Here is a 19,607-nt window from a genome sequence, read left to right as displayed (position 1 = left end):
TGGCTGCCAAGCAGTGAGTGCGCGCCGAGCCGGGCCGGGCCAGGCAGGGGCCGCCGGCGGTGAGTGCCTGCGCGGTGCGGAGCGGCGCTCCGCTCCCCTCCATCCTATCCCATCCCTACCCTCCGCTCCGCCGAGCGCCCGCCGCCGCTCCTCCTGCCCGCGGCGGGCTCCGGGAGACTGCCGGCGGGGCGGGCCCCGGGAGCGCCCCTCCGCCCGCTCTGGGCTGAGCGCGCTGGTTACCCGTGGATCCGGGGAGGAAGGGTCGGGCCCAGCGCTCCCGCTGCCCCGCGCGTCCCCATCCCCGAGGCGCCGGTGGCGGCCCGCGGCGTTAGTGGGAACCAGGTGCGGGCGGGCGCTCGGCGGGGACCGCGAAGTGTGGGCCGGATCCACCCGGTGCGGGAACGGGGCGGGGTGTGGTGGCCGGGGGCGTCCCGCGGGGAGCAGCCTCCAGGCACGGTCTTTTTCCGGGCTGTCCCCGGCGGAGAGGCGGGCGGGGGTGCTGTCAGGGCATGGCCGGTGGCACTCCCGCGCCCCTCCGGAGGCAGCGCGCAGGATGGGCCCCGAGTGCCGGCGGGAGGTGCGTGCGGGGAGGCAGGGCTCTTTCTGCCGAGAGGTGTACCTCAGGGCGCCGCGTCTGACAGCCTCCTGCTCTCCCGCAGCACCGCAGCCGCCGGAGCCCGGACCCGAGCCTTTCGCTGACGAGTTAAGCCTCCCAAACATGCGGGTGTGAAAGGTAAGCGGTAGCATCCCTGCCCCGCGCCTAGGGAAGCGGGGAGACAGGAAAAGAGAGATTTGCTCGGTGCGACTTCCTGCCGCTTTCCCCTTCCTTTCTTGGGGTGTCTGTGTGTTTTGGTTTGGGTTTCTCCTTGTAAAAGTCGTAAGTGACCTGCGACCGCGGTTAATAACCCACGAACCTCAGTCTCCTCAGCGCCAGGATGGCAAGTTGGGATTCCTGTTGCATGGAGGCAGCGCGTCATCACTTGGTGCACCTGGTGCCAGCTCTCAGAGTTCGGTTCGGTATCATTGAAAGCTGCTTTTCAGTCGTTCCCTCCTGAGACAGGATAGAGCTGCTATCTTTTCCTGCATGTCCAGGCTGGAGTGGCTTCTTTTTTGGGCATAAGCAATTGGCAATACAAGAAATAGATGCAATTGTGAATGATGTGCATGAAATATTGCTCAACCAGTTGGAGATTTTTGGTTGCCCTAAGAAGATCAATTACAATTTAAATAACACTAAAGTTTTAATATAGTCTAAACAAAGACAAAGAAAATCTCAGCTAAATATTGCCACGCTATGTTTATCATGCCAACAATTATTATAACTCATTGCAGCCTTTCAAAAAAGGGAAGAATTCAGCTCAAGGGCAGCAGTGGGGAATCAATAATTCAGATGCTGTTTATTACTCTGAAAGACTCTTGCTGGGTAGCCTCGGGCAAGCCACTCCACCTCTCCATGGCTCTGTTTCCTTCCTCATAAAACAGATAAATGTGCTTGCTTGCTTCACCGGGGTGTTGAGAAGTTTAATTAATTACTTTGTTTCATAACTGCTTGTAGATCCTTGACTGAGTTTCTCCAACAGAAGCGCTAAGGAGTATTTCAACTATGAGTTCTTTTACTGTGTGACATTGATTATATGTGTGTGTTTCTTCAGTGACCTAAATTAGCCCAACTTTTATGGAAGTTAACAAAGTAGCAATTGCGGATTAGGATTTTCTTGGCTATCTGTCAGCTTCACTAGGACTCAAACCCAAACTATACTAACCACAGTGTATTTTACTGGGACTGAACTACTGGTAGTTCAAGAAAATGCCATTTTCTTTTCTTGTTATTCAAGATAAGAGCTTGCAAAAGCATTGTGATACTTTGTGTAATTTGGAATTGCCCTGAAGAGAACCAAATGCTGTTATTTAATGCAAGAGCAAGAGATGAGAAAAGTTTGTAAATATGCGTGTATCCTTTATAGTGGAAACTGACCTCAGAAGATACTTGGTGCTGGTTTTCCACTGCATATTCCTGTACGGTCTCATCTGAAACCTGCTTTTTGGTCACAGTGAATATGGGATGCAAGGGAAGAAATATATGAACTGAACAAACTGATTGCCTGTAGTACAACTTGGTAGATCTTGGTTGCCTAAGAGAGCTCAGTTTCTGTTACAGCTTATATGAGTTATTCTAACAAGACAATTAGTAAATGTCTGCACCATGATGGAGAGGAAAACCTGTTTAGTTACCTGGCTAAATGTTAGATGGGGTTTTCATAGGTTTCATACAGTAAAGAGTAACCAAAAGCTAGTTTGAGGATCTGGTACTTTCTAAAGGCATCCACCTTTAAAAACGCTGTGCTTAGGAGGTCTGTGTGTGCCATTTCTTTTCCCTAATGCACTGACAGACAGCACATAGGCTTTTTCAAAACTGAGTTCAAACAAAGCCTTGATCAGTGGCAGCAGGAAGTCATTCCCATCACAGGCAGAATTTGGGCTGTGAAGGAACGTAGAGAGTTTATATGCTGGTGGAGAAATGGTCATATCCATCAGTGCTCAGCAGACTGAGCAGTGAGGACTGGGGTTCAATGAGTTTGTAAATGAGTCTGTAAAGCCCAAGTGACCCTTCTTTCAGAAGTGATTGCATTTAGCTAGAACTGAGTAACATTCTTAGGCTTGTGTGTGGAAACTTGCACATCTGGCACACACAACATACTCTAGCAAGGAGCAGAAAAAAAAAATTAGTTACTACTGCTATTGTTCCTGGACATTTTGCAAGAAACAAAGTCCATTTGCCCTGTTGGGCTTGTTGGTTTTTTTGCTGAAGGGATTAAAAAAATAAGAAACAACTTTCCATAGTCCCAGTTTAAACTTTGTAATCCAAGTGCCTGGTGAGTGAGTGAAAGAGAATGGCTTTTGCTTTGGCAAGTTGTATTTAACTGGTAAATATGATACCTCAGCAGCAAGTCTGTCCTGGCTGTATACACCTTCTTCGCTGTTTCCATTCAGCTGAGGTAGATAAAAGAGCTTAGTTACAGTAGCATAGTCCCCTAAAGCTGTTAAACTGCAGTGCCAGTTTGTGTTCAAGACTGTAGCTGTGTATTTATTATAAATAGACTCAGTATTTGATGGAAAGCCCTTCCTTTGAGCTGCTTTTCTGTTTAGATGGGTGAGGGTTGTACTGATGTCTGCTAGCCCAGCTGGGAATATGGCAAGGTGCAACAGAGCTGCAAATTCCCCCCCAAACCCTTGTGCGCAGCACTTTGGCCAGGCTCAGTTATCTGCTCAGGATGGAAAGGAGCAGAGGAGGGGATTAAAGCCTGATAGGAAAAGGAAATTCAGGTGAAGTCCCCTGGGACCTTTCTCATCAATGTTTTGTCAGTAGAAGTTTAGCAGAAGTGAAGTGTTGGTGACGGAGAGCTTTGGGAATCACACGAAGGACAGAGTGCTGGGAGTAGTTTCTCACATCAGGTGCTGACATCAGGCTTTCATCCGCTCCTGGGACATGGTCAGGTGTGAAAGCCCAGACACAATGCTGCCATTATGTGCACAGTCTGATATTACCTTCGTTCTTTCTGGTTTGCCCCTCACTCAGGCTCAGGGAATATACAGCAGAAATCAGCAATGCTGCTGTGTAGTGGAGGATTGGTCACTAGAATCAGGCAGGTATGGTATCTTGGTAGCAGACAAACATCATTTTACCATCAGAGTTCTTTGGCCACAGCTGTCCTGGTATGTGTTCTTGGTTTGGTTTTGTTGGTTTTTATCAGAAATAGTAAAAATGCTGAATATTTGAGATCAGCCTGGTATGCCCTCTTAAGTCTTCCAATCACGTGGCTGCCTCGAGTTTAATTAAAGTATTTTCAAAAGTTGTTTGAAAGCATTTCTGTGGATGCCATGTCATTTTAAAGCCTTTTAATCAGTTCCTTGTAACTGTGATGCATCACTTGTTTTGGCAAAAAAAAATAAATCTGCCAGGTTTCAGTTCTGCTGAGAGGTCTGTGCTTGCTCAACTCAAGGTCAGAAATGAGATGATAACATTCTAAATTTCCTAGTTGACCATGTTGATGCTTACTCACACAAATTGGTTATGCCAACTGTAAGTAGCTAAATTTTTGCAGGAATAATGTGATCTTCTATCTCCACCTCCATTTCAGGCTTCTGTCTATGAAAATGTAATTGTCACTATTTATTAGGGGTATTCTGATAAATATCTGATGCTTCGGGTTACATAGGGATTATGTCTGTGAAGAGATAGATGGATAAACTATATGTAGCATATATCTGTGTATATCTGTGTGTGTATGTATAAAACCCCCATAGATAATGAGATAACAGATTAAAGCAGCAGAGATAACAGAATTTTACCAAAAATAACGAACATCTTGATCTGCAGTGAGATGTGACTACTGGGTAGAGTGGTGTAGTTTAGGTCAGCAAGCAGAGGTGGTTATCCTGTAGCAAATGAAAGGGGAGTTGTTCTCTGTGAATACACATTTGAAGTCTTGCATACACACATTTTAAGGTGATCTGTAGATAATATAAGACCAACTGTTGATTATTTTTTTTTAATTGCTTAGATGGAAGTCTTTTTATAAATAGACTTTGCTGGTGTTCCTACATGCTGTCACCATACCTTTACATAAATAATAAACAAAATTTTAATAGAGTTGGACTGAGTCATAAACAGGATATGGAAACATGGTTAAAATGAGTTTTGATCCCATAGCAACTGAAGGATGTGATGCGTTTTTAGAATTCCTGTCTGTTAATAGGATGTCCTGTGGAAATGCTTTACAAATAAAAATACCTGTTTCAGATCTTCAGCTACTGAAGTGTAGAGATATAGATACACAGAGAGTGAGAACTGGCTTTGCAAAGCTCTAGCTAGAATATTTAATTTGTTTCTAACATCTTGGAGGCAGCTAAAAGCAAGCATAAAAGAGAAAAGCTCCTAATTGTACATAGTAGAGATGACTGACAACTTAAGGGGCTTAAAGCATTGACAAGTGTTTTAAAGAATAAAGTTCAAGACTAACAAAAAATTATTAGTTTGAAAAGAGGGAAGAAATGAGAGGAAAGTACTGGAAACACTTGTCTCAGTATCAGAAGTTTCTGATGTTTAAATCATCTGCTAAAAAGTGAGGGAAGCTCCATGACATGCAGCAGTCTGAGTGGGCTCAGAGAACCAGGAGGAATTTTGTTTTGACAGCAGTAAAATCGACTTTCCCCTTTCACATGTATGAATAATTTTCTTCTGTCCTTTCTTTGCACCTCCTGGGCACTGCAGTCACCCTCTGAAGGTTTTCCAGCTCTTCCTCCACACCACAGTTCTGCCACTCGATCCACGCGGAGACCACAGCCTTGCTTACCTCAGGTTGTCTCTTCCTTCACTCCGCAGTTACACAGTCGTGCTTTTGGGTTGTAGGCTGCTGCCAGAGGAAGCCCTAAGCGTGGTTTGTGACACCCCATGCCAAAGGGTTCACATCCTCACAGACCCCCTGACTGGGTCTATGTGTGTGGGCCAGGAAGGTGCGTTACTACTGCTCTGTGTTTCTGTGGCAATCACAGTCCAGGCCCCATGCGTGTCTGACGTGTTGTGACAATGTAGTAGGTGGATGAGTGGTTTGCAGGATTGACTTCTGGGACAGTCATGGCACAGACAAGTGTAGTTAAGATACTGGGTTTGGCCTATATGAAAATTCTCAAACTGCCTTCTGTTTGAGTTACCTTCCATGGTGACACTTCAGCAAAAGAGAACTCTATTCTTAATTATCGAAATGGCCTTTTAAAAAGTTCTTCAGGATAAACCAAAACCTGCTGGTGATTTATGGGAAGTCTTTCTGCTGGAGTTTATCTGTTTATGCCTTTCATGGTAAAAGTGACTGAGGCCAGTAGGTCTAGGGAGGTAATTGTGCCCCTGTACTCGGCATTGGTGAGGCCACACCTTGAGTACTGTGTGCAGTTCTGGGCTCCCCACCATGAGAAGGACATTGAGGTCCTTGAGCAAGTGCAGAGAAGGGCAACCAGGCTGGGGAAGGGGCTGGAGGGCAAATCATATGAGGAACAGCTGAGGGAGCTGGGGATGTTTAGGCTGGAGAGGAGGAGGCTGAGGGCAGACCTTATCACCACCTACAACTACCTGAAGGGAGGTTGTAGAGGTGTGGGCGATGGTGTCTTCAGCCAGGTGACAGGAGATAGGACAAGGGGAAATGGCATGAAGCTGTGCCAGGGCAGGGTTAGATTGGATATTAGAAAAAAATTTGTTCCTGAAAGAGTTGTCAGGGTCTGGAACAGGCTGCCCAGGGAGGGGGTTGAGTCACCTTCCCTGGGTGTGTTCAAAACAAGGGTAGATGAGGTACTTAGGGATATGGTTTAGCTTAGGATGGGAATGGTTGGACTTGATGATCTTCAAAGGTCTCTTCCAACCTTGTGATTCTGTGATTCATTCTGTGAATGCAGATGCCATAAGAGATGTGCCTGTACTAGTTGGGAATGATCACCTTCGGGATTCTGGATATCAGAATGATTTTCTTACTCATTCTATATGATGAAGTGCAGAATAAAATATCCTGGTAAGGGTTAGGAATGCTAATGTTAGTGCAAGCAAAAAGCCCAAACTATTGAGAAAGCATTTATGCACTGGGATAAATAATGAAGTAGAAGAAAATTCCAAATCCCCAGATTATGGTTTGGGCATGCAGACGATTTAAATCTTGTTTTTGCTTGAGGCAGAGAAAAGGTTCCACATTCAGTGCACGCATGCGTGTGCCCTGTTAATTTATATATGCAGTGGGAATACAAACAAATAAGCTTTGAAGTGAAAGGAATAAACAGATGAAACTTCCCTCACAGATACCCTGCAAGTCCCACTGTAAACTTATAAAAGTACTTTGCAGTTGCTGTCCTGTCTGTAGCATGCTGGAGGATGAGTGCAACCCTACGTTGCTACCAGAGCGATGGTCTCAGGCGGCCATGTACAGCTTTGAAGAGATCCACTGAATCTTGTGCATAGATCAAAGGATTAAGGTTTAATAGTTTAAATAATTTGAAGTTTAGTATTTTAAATTCAAGTTTAAATCTTGACTGCTGGCATGATGTCATGTACTGACAATTCCTATAGGAACTGTTTGCTTCTGGCTGCCTTTATGATTTTCATATCACAGTTGTTTTTTAGGCATATAGGTTGATTCAAAGCTTTATTTCAGATAGCTTCAGAGCAAGTGCAATACTAATACCTGGGTACCTGAGCTATGCTTTATTTTGCTGTAGATTTAATTCTGAATTATATTTGGGCTCATAGTATTTAAGCTTTTAAATACCTCTAATGTTACGTAATTGTGATTTAGCATATTTCTCATAGTGAAAAAATCAGAAGAAGAAATGAAGTCATGTCCCCTGGTGGGTAACATCATAATAGGTATTTTTTGAGCTGTAAGCAGTGGGTTTTTTACACCTTTCCAGCATTTTTATTGGAGAGGCAAGTAGTCAAGACTGACCAAGAGGGCCGTGGAGGAAAGACACCTGACTGCTGTTACCTTGGGACATGAGAATTTCCTGCACTGGTGTCTGGCCCCACAGCTTGGAGAGGGACTTGGCAGTACTGGATGCTGATGTGGGAACTACACAGCTTGGAACTTTGGTCAGTAGATTTATCGTGTTTGTTACAGTACAAAGTTATACTTATACTTTTCTTGGTCCTGCTCCATCTGCTCTCTAATTTTGCTATATCAGATATGTTTCTATGAGTCAGTAGGAACCAAATGGTGATATATATATATATATTTATATATCTCCATATATATAGGAGCAAGTCTCTATTGACTCTTTCACCTCTCTGTTTTTGTGCACTTACCCTGCATTATTTAGTACTGGAATGTCATTAGATGCAGTAAGAGGACATAATTACTCTCCCATTTTTAAAATACGTTTGCAAAATATTTGGATCAGTGATAAAACTGACATTGCTGAACAAAACAGCTCTCCATCATGATCTTAAAACACTACTACTTCCAACTGATTAATGCAGTTTTATAGACTCTGCTTCTTTGTCAGCAACCAAGTCATTGTGTGTGTGAAAAGATTTGCCAATGACTTGAGGCATTTGGACAAAGTGCTAAATAAGGGCTTGTAGAGATGTTTGCTTTTCTTGACTAACCTAGCACTCCTCATAGCAGGCAGCTAAGCACATGTTGGCAGCTGTCAGCATCAGTGCAAGATGTGTGCGCATCTACATTTAGTAGCACAAGATACCAAGCTCATCTTACTGCAATATTACCTATGAGTTTGATGGCACTGGTACAGCAGCAGCTTTTGCTGGTGGTTGACCATTCCTTATTAAAATACCTGTGACTCTCTTAGCTGTTCTAGCAGTGGGTGCTAGAGTTGTTTATTTAAGCACTAGTACTTTTGAACAGCTTCACAAAATACTGGAGTTCTGCATCCAGTTCTGGAGTCCCCAAAATAAGCAAGACATGGAACTGTTGGAACAGGTCCAGAGGAGGGCCATGAAGATGATTAGAGGGCTGGAGCATCTCTCCTATGAAGACAGGCTGCAGAAGTTGGGCTTGTTCAGTCTGGAGAAGAGAAGGGTCCAGGGAGATCTTACAGCAGCTTTCCAGTACCTGAAGGGGGCCGATGAGAAAGCCGGGGAGGGACTTTTCAGAAGGGCATGGAGTGACAGGATGAGGGGGAATGGTTTTAAATTGGAAGGGGGTAGATTTAGATTGGCTATTAGGAAGAAATTTTTCCCTGTGAGGGTGGTGAGGCACTGGAACAGGCTGCCCAGGGAAGTGATGGATGCCCCCTCCCTGGAGGTGTTATAGGCCAGGTTGGATGGGGCCTTGAGCAGCCTGGTCTAGTGAGAGGTGTCCCTGCCCATGGCAGGGGGGTTGGAACTTGATGTTTGAGGTCCCTTCCAACAAAAACCATTCTATGATTCTAAGGTGACCTAACCATGTAATTTAAGCTGTGGCAAAAGCAGGGTGACATGCTTGATCAACCTGAAATTTGAAGCCGACTAAGCATTGTGGGGGAAAAAAAGGAGTAGAATAACTTATCAAGAAGCAATTCAAAATTCTTGTGAAAGTTCAGTCCTTCCTGCCTCAGAGGTTATTGTCTAAGGTAAACAGGTGCAGGCAGAACCTGAAGATTTGCTTTTTGTCTGTGTGGTGGAGTAGATTTTCCATTAAATTCAGGAACACAGTTGTCTACCCAAACACTTGTGGAGGTAATTCAGGTAGCAATAATAACTGTGGCCTTTGTGGAAAACTGGAGCTTCCAAAAAGAAGACAAAAATGCAAAATATATGGAGATAAGTCTGAAATTGTAATTTTGACTTTTAAAGTAGTTAAGTTTTTCCGTGGGGTTTGTTGGTTTTTTTTCTTACAAGCATAGAGGTTCGATACTTGAGCAGAATGTCAGTGATCTTCTCACCTTCTCTGGAGACAGCTAGGTACTTTCCAGGGGGATTCAGAGGAAAGCCAGCATATTCACAGCAGAGATGCCAGGAGTTTGCCTGCAGCATCTTCTGAGCAATCTAGGAGAAAGTAGCATGGGAGTGGGAAGTCCAGCTCTCACCAAGGGTACAACTCCATCCACCTCCTTCTGGCAGGAGACCTCCTGTTCATGTTTGTGTTCATTAGCCTTCTCCAGGGTGCACGGTGGGGTAGAAGATGGTCCAAGACCTCGGTGGGTCACAGTGAGGTGGAGGAAGGCACTGAGTATAGGCAAGAGCTGTGTGTTGTGACAGCTGCCCCCAGTATGACTGAGCAGGCAAGTCTGACTTCTTTGTGTCCCAGCCAGCACCGGGGCTTGGAAAAGCTCTTTCTGAGTGAACTGTGGTGTTGTGATGCCTCCAGTTCATGGAGGTTTCAGTCACCAGAAGTCACACCTTTTCTGTTCCTGGATGTGAAGGGTTGATGAGATACTGGTGTCAGAGGTGAGTCATGGGCTGGTGTAAGAGGTGTCAGCAGAGACACTTGCAACTTCTGCTTTTCAAGAAGCGGCACGTGTGTCCCAGCAAACAGCATCCACACATCATACATGGCTCTTCAGAACTGATACTGCAGAAAGACACAACTCTCTACATGTTTTTATATTTGTAGTGATCCACAAGAAGGTCAGATTGCTTCGATGATAGCTGTGCCAGCTGAGGGTCCCAACAGTGCTGTCCTTTCCTTGCCCCCTCTGCTGCCCCTCTCCCACTCCTCTGCTCTCTCCACTGGAGCAGCCTCCCTGTGCACAAGGGGCAGGAGGAAAGACCTCTCTTTTTTTCTTTAGATAGTGTGTTAAAACCAGTTTATTTGTTGAATTTATTTGCCTGTGCCAATGGCTAGTTTGGTTACTGGCATTGCTTTTACAATAGGATTGGAGTTTCTTTCTGCAGCTGAACATCTACTTGGTGATAGGGATGGGGAGAACAGTGATAGTTAAGATTTGGTCTGTTTTTTCTAGAATACATGATGTTCTTTACTGTTTGTTTCTGCTGGCAGCAAAGTGGAAATCATGGCAAATACTCTTTCAATCTAGGACTAAGTTAGAATCTTTTCAAAGCTTATGATATGTAAGCATTTTCTTCCATGGGCAAGCATCCTTCACTCTCCACTTAATGCTTTACCAGGTCATGGGTTTCAAACTGAAGAATAATCCCCTCATTCTCAGAAAAGCTTGAGTTGCTTAGTAAGGTTTTTCTTGGAAGATGTGCTTGGTAATGATGTAGTGTAATATGAGAGTAAGAACTTTAAAAAATGGTGAGTGTGATTTAAGCAATCAGAAAGCCAGAGGTCCTGTTCTTTTGAGGCATGTGTATCAAACTTGTAGCAGGTTCACTCACAACTGATAAATTTGAGTTTTATGTCCAGTTATCTGTATGTTTCTGGCTTTCACCTAAGCTGTGCTGTCAAGGTTCATATGTGTATTTTTGCACAGTAGTATGTTTTTCTTTAGCTTTCAGTATGCGAGTAAGTGAACTAAGGCAATGTCAAAATATAGAGCTCAACACAGTTGAACATGCGTTCTGTGTCATGGGTTTTGGCTCCCCTCCCCCTAGGTACATTTATACCATTGAAATGAATGTTAAATAGTCCCTAAATGTGTCTGGGTTTGTTCACATCCTTCTGCTGACAGTGCTTTGTTTCTTTTGCAAGTGGTTTTAGGTATGTCTTCCTGATCAGTTTAGTTTCTGAACAGCTGCTAAACTGAGGAGTGATGACTCAGGGTGTTACCTGCACAAGTCGGTGAAGTGTGTGGTCAGGTCTGGGCTTATCAGAGAAAAGTGCTTGATAGTTCCACTGTTTGAAATCCCCATGGGGTGATTTGCCATGGCTGTACCCAGAACCACGCAGTCCCTGTCTCCTCACTAGCTGGGTGATAGTTCTGCTTGCAAACCCATTCTTGTTCTCTTGGGAGCTTTGATTTTTTAATTTTTATTTTTTCATTATTACTTTTGCTGGCCCAGCTTTTAAGGACATCACAGATGATCCAACATGGAACATTGGTCTCTCTCCTTGCTCTCTGTGGTATGATTTGAGCCATATTCATGCCGTGCTGGGCCTTACTTGGGGATTTCTCTCCAGGTGGTTGTGGCTGGTGCCTCCAAAGAGGTTTGCATGGAAAGGAAGGCAGACTCCTCCCTTGCTGCCTCCTCCCATCTACCAGTCACACCAAGCTGAGTCCCACAAAGGTATAGGATAGGGCTCACTGGCTTCACAGAGCCCTGGCTGCTGTGAGTTATTGTCATCATATCATAGGAAGGGTGTCAGTGTGATTTAACCAAGAATAAATAAGAATAACTTTGTAGTTGTGCTTTTGTCACTGCCTATTGACTTTCACCCGGATCCTGACTCTGAATAGGCTGCCTGTGAACGTGCTATAAATCAGTTCTCCAGTTGTGCTGCTGTTAGTCTAAGCAGTGTTTTATGGTGATTGCTTCTCAGGTACAAGGTGAAAAAAGGGTTTAGTTTGTCTATTAAATGCATGTATGCATAAGGGGAGAAAAATAAGAGGGGTCACTGAATTCTTAAAATGTGGACTAGGAATTTTAGACACCGCCAGAGGTGTCCAGTGAAGGTAAAATGCTGGGAAATGCACATCTAGCTTTACAGAGAGGGAGTTCTGGGCAACCTTATTGTGTATTCCCCAATCTCTAGTCAGAAAGACCCTAATTTAGACAACTCTTGAAACCATCCCTAAATCTATTTATCTGCATAACTCTTACTGATGTGCAGAAGTAATTAGGGAACTCAAACCAAGGAAAAGAATGCATGAAGTCTTCACTGCTAGCTGTGATTTTTTTCTGGTTGCATAAGCATGAGCTCATGCTCTGAAGCTTGGTGATTGCAGTAAAAGTTACAGGCAGTTTTTACTGTTTTGGTTTTATTTTCTAGGTTTGTTTTTAGGTTCTTTCCTCAGCCCCCAGTTCTAAAGAGTCATAAAGGTGTTTAAAAGAACTGTATGTTGGTTTTGGGTTTGTGAAGCTGTTTAATTATGAAAAAAGCAGTTCTCCTCAACAGTTAAAAAAGGACATTATGTTTCAAACATGATGTTCCAGTTGGGCTGGTTTTTTACCTTCTTCCCTTCAAAATACGCTGTTGTATGGTTTCCTTATTTATAGATGAGAACACAAGTAGACTTTGAGTATGTTTGGATAAGCCATGGTGTGTGTCTCCCTGTATGTGTGGATGTGGTGAGACAAAATGTAGATATACTAGAAGTATTACCAAATAAGCCACCTCGTGATCTGCAATTGGTTTACACCCAAGAAAGGGCAAAACTTACTTGCAAAATGCATTAAAAACACAATGAAAATGTCATCCTCCATTACACTCTGTTAAAGCAATTATGCTGTGCACTGTGATATATGAATGTAGGCAGTTAGAGGGTGCAATATTATTTTTACCTTGGGCAGGAATGCACAAGAAATTGTGTACTTGGCCAAAAATGCTTGCTCCCAAATTAATTTTAGGAGCTGAACACAAGTTCCAAGAGTATTCCTGGAGGGACCCAGTCTGTCAAGGTTGTCTCATTGTCTATGCACATAGTAATGACATTGTTGAGTGTGGGTCTCTAAATAAAGTTTTAGCAGCCTGTAAGTTTCTGTTTGAAAAATTTGACATCTATGGGTAGGGATCTGTGGGGAGAAATAAAAGGTTGCTTTGTACTTCAGCTTCTTACGAGTTTTATGACTGGATCCTATGAAACAGGTTTTCCATGGGGAAAAAAAAAAACATACTTGTTTTTAGGTTTTCTTCTGACTATTTCTCCTTTTAATAATTGAAAACTACTGTTCATTATTTACATAAAACTGCCTCTCTTGGGTCTGCTTTCTGTAACCTTTACCCTTGGAAGAATTCTAGGAATTTGCTGGCTTTCCTCAGGGGAATCCTGGCCATGTTTTATCTGAGACTTCAGGCTAGATAGTTGGTAATTTTAAAATAGTGACATCCTATGTTTAAATACTGGCATTTAACCTCTGCATAGATTTGCCATTTGAGCACATTTTAAGAAGTCGTGTATGTAGGAAAATATGCACTTTAATTCAATATTCATCTTTCTTGGTAGCTGGCAGGAAATCTCCATATGCAAAGTGGAAGAGCCCCTTGGAAAAATAGTGGTAGTAATAGTAATAATAATAACGTGAAATCCTTAAATGCCCTGAAGACAAAGTATTTCAGTGTTTTATGTTTTGGGTTTTGTTTTTTGGGGGGTTTTTTTGGGGGTTGTGTTTTTTGAAAATGAGGACGTGTCAGAACCGGAGGCCTCAAGCGCTGTATAAAATGACCCCGGCACAAACCTCCAGCATTCCTCATCCTTCCCTCTCCAGCTGCTAACATCAGCCAAGGCTGCACGCAGGCTTGGCTGCCGCCAGCACAAAACTCTCTGGCTCTCCCCCCCTTCCTCCTTCCTCCCTTCCCGCCCTTCTCTGCTTTGCCAGTACAGTCAGCACCGCTCCACGTTAGGTACCGCTGCAATTATTTGAAATCAGTGTGTCCCTTCATCTCGTGCCAGCTACTAGAGGGAGAGATGGGGGAAGAAGGATGGGGCTTTCTTCAAAGTGTTGAGGTTTTTCTTTAGGTTGACTTGCTCAGTCGTTATCATCCGAAGTGTTCATACAGAATTGATTTGAAAGCCACGTGGACAATACAGGGGGTTTAAGTCTAGATGGAATTGGAATTTTTAGAGAACATCCTGAGTTATAATGTCTCATGGATTCATTTTTCTAACGCTTCCTCCCATGTCTGTCTGCCGCAGGATATTTCAAAGATGGTTTGGCTGCCACTGAGGCTTGGAGATCTGATGCCACAATGAGGACTCACACACGGGGAGCCCCAAGTGTGTTTTTCATACACGTGGTTTGCTTCGCCTTTGCCTACAGCGCCAGGGAGGACCCGGACGGGATGGTTCCTTTTGTCAACGCCAACTACGACAGCTACCCCATGCTCTACTTCTCCAAAGCAGACGTGGAGGCTCTGCGCCTCCAGGCCGCCACCACCCACCAGCACATCGCGGCTCGTCTGATCGAGGCGGTGCAGACGATGCTGTCCTATCCCCTGGAGTACCTTCCTCCCTGGGACCCGAAGGAGTTCAGCGCTCGGTGGAATGAAATTTATGGCAACAACCTCGGGGCCCTGGCGATGTTCTGTGTGCTCTACCCTGAAAACCTGGAGGCCATCAGCATGGCCAAGGATTACATGGAGAGGATGGCGGCTCAGCCTAGTTGGTAGATTTTTGTCTTTTTTGTTTTTTTTTAAAAATAGTTGTTCTTACTGTATAAACTGCCTGCTGTTAGGGGAGTGAGTAGATGAGGGAATTGGTTCGATTGCCTCAGTTGTTCTAACATTCACTTTAACAGTGATTAACTTGCTGAATGCATTTACTCTCATCTGGGCCAGCAGTGACACTCAGCTTCTCACCTTTACTGGACTTAGCCTGGTGCAAATCAATGCTGGAAGGAGCATGAGCCTTTCCAATGCTGTAAAGTTAAACCAATCCAAGCCCACCCCCAATCAGAAGGCAGGGGTTAATATCTGATTTGTGTCAAAGTCCTGAAAGTGTTATTTTTTTATGTTCCCCACCCCAAGTCATACGTAACTTTTGTGTAATCCTTTCTTGGGAATAATTTTCCCCTCAGGAAAAGAAGACCTATAAAAAAGCTATAATTAGATCTAGGTGAAAATGACACTTCTGTGTTTCTGCAGTCTGCTTTAACATCTCTCTGAGCTTCAGTTCAGACCTGCAGCTCCACTTGGTTCTAGAGTTTTTAGGTCTCTCCTTATACAAGAAAAGACAAGAAAGATAGTTGTCCATACAATTGCTTCACTGGAACTGCCTGAGTAACTGCCATTTTGATGACCACCTCCAGGGTTAACTTCACCTGGATGTGAGGTGTCATCCACAAGTTAGTCTGTCCTTGCTGTCCCACACTTTCTGTGGGGACAGAAGGTCAATGTTCTCACTGTAGGAGTAAGTCAAGCAGTTGGGACCCCAAGGTCTCTCTCGTCATCTTCCTTTCTCATTCCCACCAGCAATTTATCTCCGCTTTTTTCTTTGAGCAGACCCATTTCCCCTACCCCCCTGCAGCAGTTGCCACTCAGTGCACTTCAACAGACTATGGCCCAGTGTTGCTGCCACTGTGAGGAGCTCAGAGGACAGAAACGTGGGCCTTGACAGGACAGTGGCTTCTGTCCAGGGTGGTGAGCTGGAGCTGTGATGGGGCAGTGCTCCTCTCTATTGCTGCTGCTGTCCTACAGCAGCTCAGCAGGAGCCTGAGACAGGTGTCAGGCCAACACAGGAGGAAGCATTAGCTGTTCAAGCAGTATTAATTGCTCAAATGATGAGCTCTCACCTCCTTTGGGTTAAGACCAACCAACACGTGGCATCCTTCCATGGACTGTCATTGGAATTATGCTGGATTTGAGTCGGCATAACTTGGGATGGACGTAACTTAAAAGGCTTTGCAGTGTTGGAGTTCCCCTATACCAAGTATTAAAATGGTGAGAGTCACAGAAATACAGCGACTGGAACAAAAGAGGTTGTGGGAGAGAAGGGACACAATGGGCATAAGGTGCTTCTCACAGAAGAGAGGACACGTGGCAGTTGAGAAGAAAAGTACTGGCACAACAGTGCAGTGATAATTTCCAGAAATCTTCCACTGAAGCATGACAATACAAATCTTCAGCCTTACTTGCCTCCAGAGGCAGTCTGTGTTCCTCCTGGCACATTGGCAGAGGGATAGGGCCGTAGAGAGGTGAACCCAAGGACACGTAATAATCTACAGCAGGACCTATGGGCTGCTCCAAGGTCAACACCTTTCTCCCTAGTTTCATTGTTCACACTCTTTAACTTGCTTTGGGTAGTGTAAACACATGCTCATCTGTTTTAATGGAAGAAGAAAGAGGACCAGGTACTATTTTGGGCACTGGAAGTTATTTGTGTGTGTATTTCTCAGTTTCCTACGTCTCTCCCAGTCTCAGGAACCTCATTTCAGTTCCTTGTGTCCTGTGATTCCTGCCCTGGATTAATTGTGGTTCCTCTGTCCCTTGCCACGATGCTCTTTGTCCCACTTGACCAGATGCCGATCAGGACTGAGCACATATCCTATTTCCACTTGGCTTTGATGTTATTTACCTCCCTCAAACTGCTGTTTTTTCTCAAGCAAGTATCTTGTGTTACCTCAGTGAAAAAGAAGCCATGCTTTTCCCATCTTTCCCTTCTGATGTAGACATGTCATTCAGCAAACAATCAAGGTTTAGTCATGGTTCTCTGCTTTGCAAAAGTTAGTGGGCACAAGGCACGTGGTAGGGGAAGGAAGGACTGAAGAGGGAAATCAGAAACATAGCCCATTGGGCTGGGATATGCTGCCCTTTGTATAACCTCCAGCCAGCCAAACACTGTGACAGAAACGTGGGTCTGCTTTCCATTTTTGCTCTCCCATGAGTACATAAAGCTGAATGCTGTCAACGTGGAGCTTGCAGTGCAGCTCCATTGGTGATGGCACTTAATATAGATCCTTCTCCCTAGTCCAACAGTGTTTTTCAGGAAACTGTTGGAATGTAACATCTCTTAGGCATGTACTGATCTGTCTGGCTTTGCTCAAACAGGTCAGCAGGTTCAGAAGCTGAAGCCATGGACAGACAGATTATATAAATCTGGTTTTCCTAAGCAACTCAACTGCAACATGTTTCTGCACACACTTCTCCACTTAGGATAAGGCTCGGAGAACAAGTAGAGTGTTGGCCTGAGCGCTACTGGCAGGCGCAAATCTAAACACTAAATAAAATTTACGTCTCACTACCAAAATACACTTCTGCTTTCTGGTGTGTGTGATAGTTGGATAAAATCAATATTGTTTAAAACGCCCCAGAATGCCAGGAAATCAAGGAGACTGACATTTTAAAAGTTAGTGAGAATCCTCAACAGTCCAAACATGGTTCAGTATCTCAGGATACAGTTCTGAGGAGCCTACTGGTAATGGATACAGGCACGGAAGATGCAGTGTAAGAAGCACTTCTGTCTTTTTTCTAATCTGTTACAACAGTCATTTTATACCACATAACAAAGTACACCCGTAATTGGGTTCCCATTCATGTAAGCTAGCAGAGCATGAGCCGTTTGTCATAACAACCGATGCTGATAAGCATGCTGCTCATAACAGAGCATCCGTAATTGCTACATCCTGGAGTAGGTTTACATTCTAAAATAAACAAAGGGGCGATGGCTAATAGCTAACTGTAACAGTCACCCAAAATAATATGGGAACGGACAGCCTTTTGGAGCCTAGCAGGAGCAGGGAAACGGAGTGCATTGATATTTCAGTGAAATTAGATAAACTGTAATGGTTTTGCCTGTAAAAATGAAAAGCTGGTGTGAAATAACCTGGTTGCGTTTCCTGGGATTTGATATCTAGACACTGTCTTAGGGCAAATTTGTCCTTATGTTTAAGCTGTATTATTTTACAGAGAACAGAGGATGTAGATACATTTGCTGGCGTTTTATCTCTGCCTGGCCCCTAAAGCACTCCCCACCAGAAGTGCGTTTTTGGCCGAGGGGATCTGTACTCGTGATTCTTTCCATATGCCGCTGCCGCGGCTGGTTCCCGCGCTGAGCGGAGTGATGTAATCAGAGTCACACATTCTGCAGGAATAAGAGTCCAGAAAGATTCAGTGTTTGGGACAAAACAGTGAAAAGCTCTCCTCTTTACTAATCCTGCCTTATAAAACAAACAGCTTAGAAATTCACAACTTCTGCATCCCGTTTGGAACTGCCAGACAGAAGGGTTGGGTTGGGTTGGGTTGGGTTTGTGGGGGGTTTTTTACATGCAGCTGATGCACTGGTTTTAAAGACAAGTATGATACCAGCCTGCAGTAGGGTGTGGGATTTGCTAGTAAGCTGTCTCTGTGGGTTTCATAAAAGAGATAATCACTGTCAAGCACATGCAAACATTCTAAGGGGATAGCAGTGACTAAGAAGAAAGTAATGGGAGGCTTTGGCATAACAAATCCAAGACCTTTTCTGCTATTTCATGTTAGTTATTGTCAATTAGCAATCTTATTAATCCATGTTTGTTAAAAGTATTGGTTCATGGTAAAGGATCATTGCTGGTAGTATCCAGATAGTTCTCAGTGTTGAACAACGTGGATTACAAAGTAAAAATATATAAACAGAAATCATCAAATGTGTAGATAAATGTATAGCTAAAATAAATCCACACGTGGCGAGTCGAAGTAAAGCGGGTCTCTCTGCTGACACCACAAATTTAGAACATCTGTTTGATTCCAAATAATCAACCAGCAGTCACATTCAAAGTAAACTGAAGAAGTTTTTATAAGAACTCTGGAATAGAAGTTAGTATAAAAGAAGCTTGGGGGATGCTGAGATAGTCTCCTACGGGGAGAAAGAAAAAGAAAAGGAGGGGTAGGAGGATGAATTTGGTATCTGGAATATATATTACGTTAGTAAGTGAAAAATCAAACCCTCATGCTGTTTTTATCTTTTTCATATGTAGCATTTAAAAATAGAAATTGTGCATGACTCTGGAATTGAATGGCTAGCTGGATTTTGAAGAGTATCTTTCATACCTTCACTTTTAATTGATAGGATCTCTGGGAGGTAAATTGGTGGTGAATTTCTGTGGTAGCCACAAGGAGCTCACTTTGTGGCATGCCTGCTATAAAAATTTGCTACAAGAGCTAGAGGTAGTCTGTTGAAATAATATCATAACTAAATTTCTATGTCTGCATAAAGCAGCACTAAAAAATTACTAAACCAGACTCGGTTCTTGTTTATAAATGCGTCAACACAGAAGGATCATGATTGATGCTGAGACCAGTGTGAAAAGGACTCTCTTGTGATCAGGGCCAAAAATGAGAAACCAGGATCTGAAAGAAGCTTTAGAGGTCACAAAATGATGATTATAGACCCATGGGGAAACAGAGAGAATGAGGAGAAAAAGTAGACAAAGATTTCCAAAGGAGTAAAGTTTCAGTTGCCTCCTCAACACCTAAGCAGTACACCCCTACTTTTGCATAAAGCTCGTAAAACTTCTGAGAAACTTTTTCTATATATTTCCAGTTTATTTCCACATTGATATGAATGTAGCCCTTTACATTTAACCATTTATCATCTAA

At 43.8% G+C, this 19,607-nt stretch overlaps 1 protein-coding gene across 1 annotated transcript in view; it reads left to right on the top strand.

Annotated features, from left to right (window-relative positions):
* Window positions 1–19,607, top strand: part of LOC311189787 (dermatan-sulfate epimerase-like) — a gene marked incomplete at both ends in the record, with an annotated part of 181,581 nt that overhangs the window by 145,836 nt on the left and 16,138 nt on the right. Inside the window, one exon of the mRNA XM_084261513.1 lies at window positions 14,233–14,701. Within this exon, the coding sequence (XP_084117639.1) occupies window positions 14,233–14,701 (469 nt within the window). The remainder of the gene's footprint in view (window positions 1–14,232; window positions 14,702–19,607) is intronic.

The sequence above is a fragment of the Gallinula chloropus genome, assembly GCF_964237585.1.
Source record: "Gallinula chloropus genome assembly, chromosome: 3".
Lineage (NCBI taxonomy): Eukaryota > Metazoa > Chordata > Aves > Gruiformes > Rallidae > Gallinula > Gallinula chloropus.
Note: the sequence above shows the minus strand (reverse complement) of the source record. Positions and strands in the feature narration are given on the sequence as shown.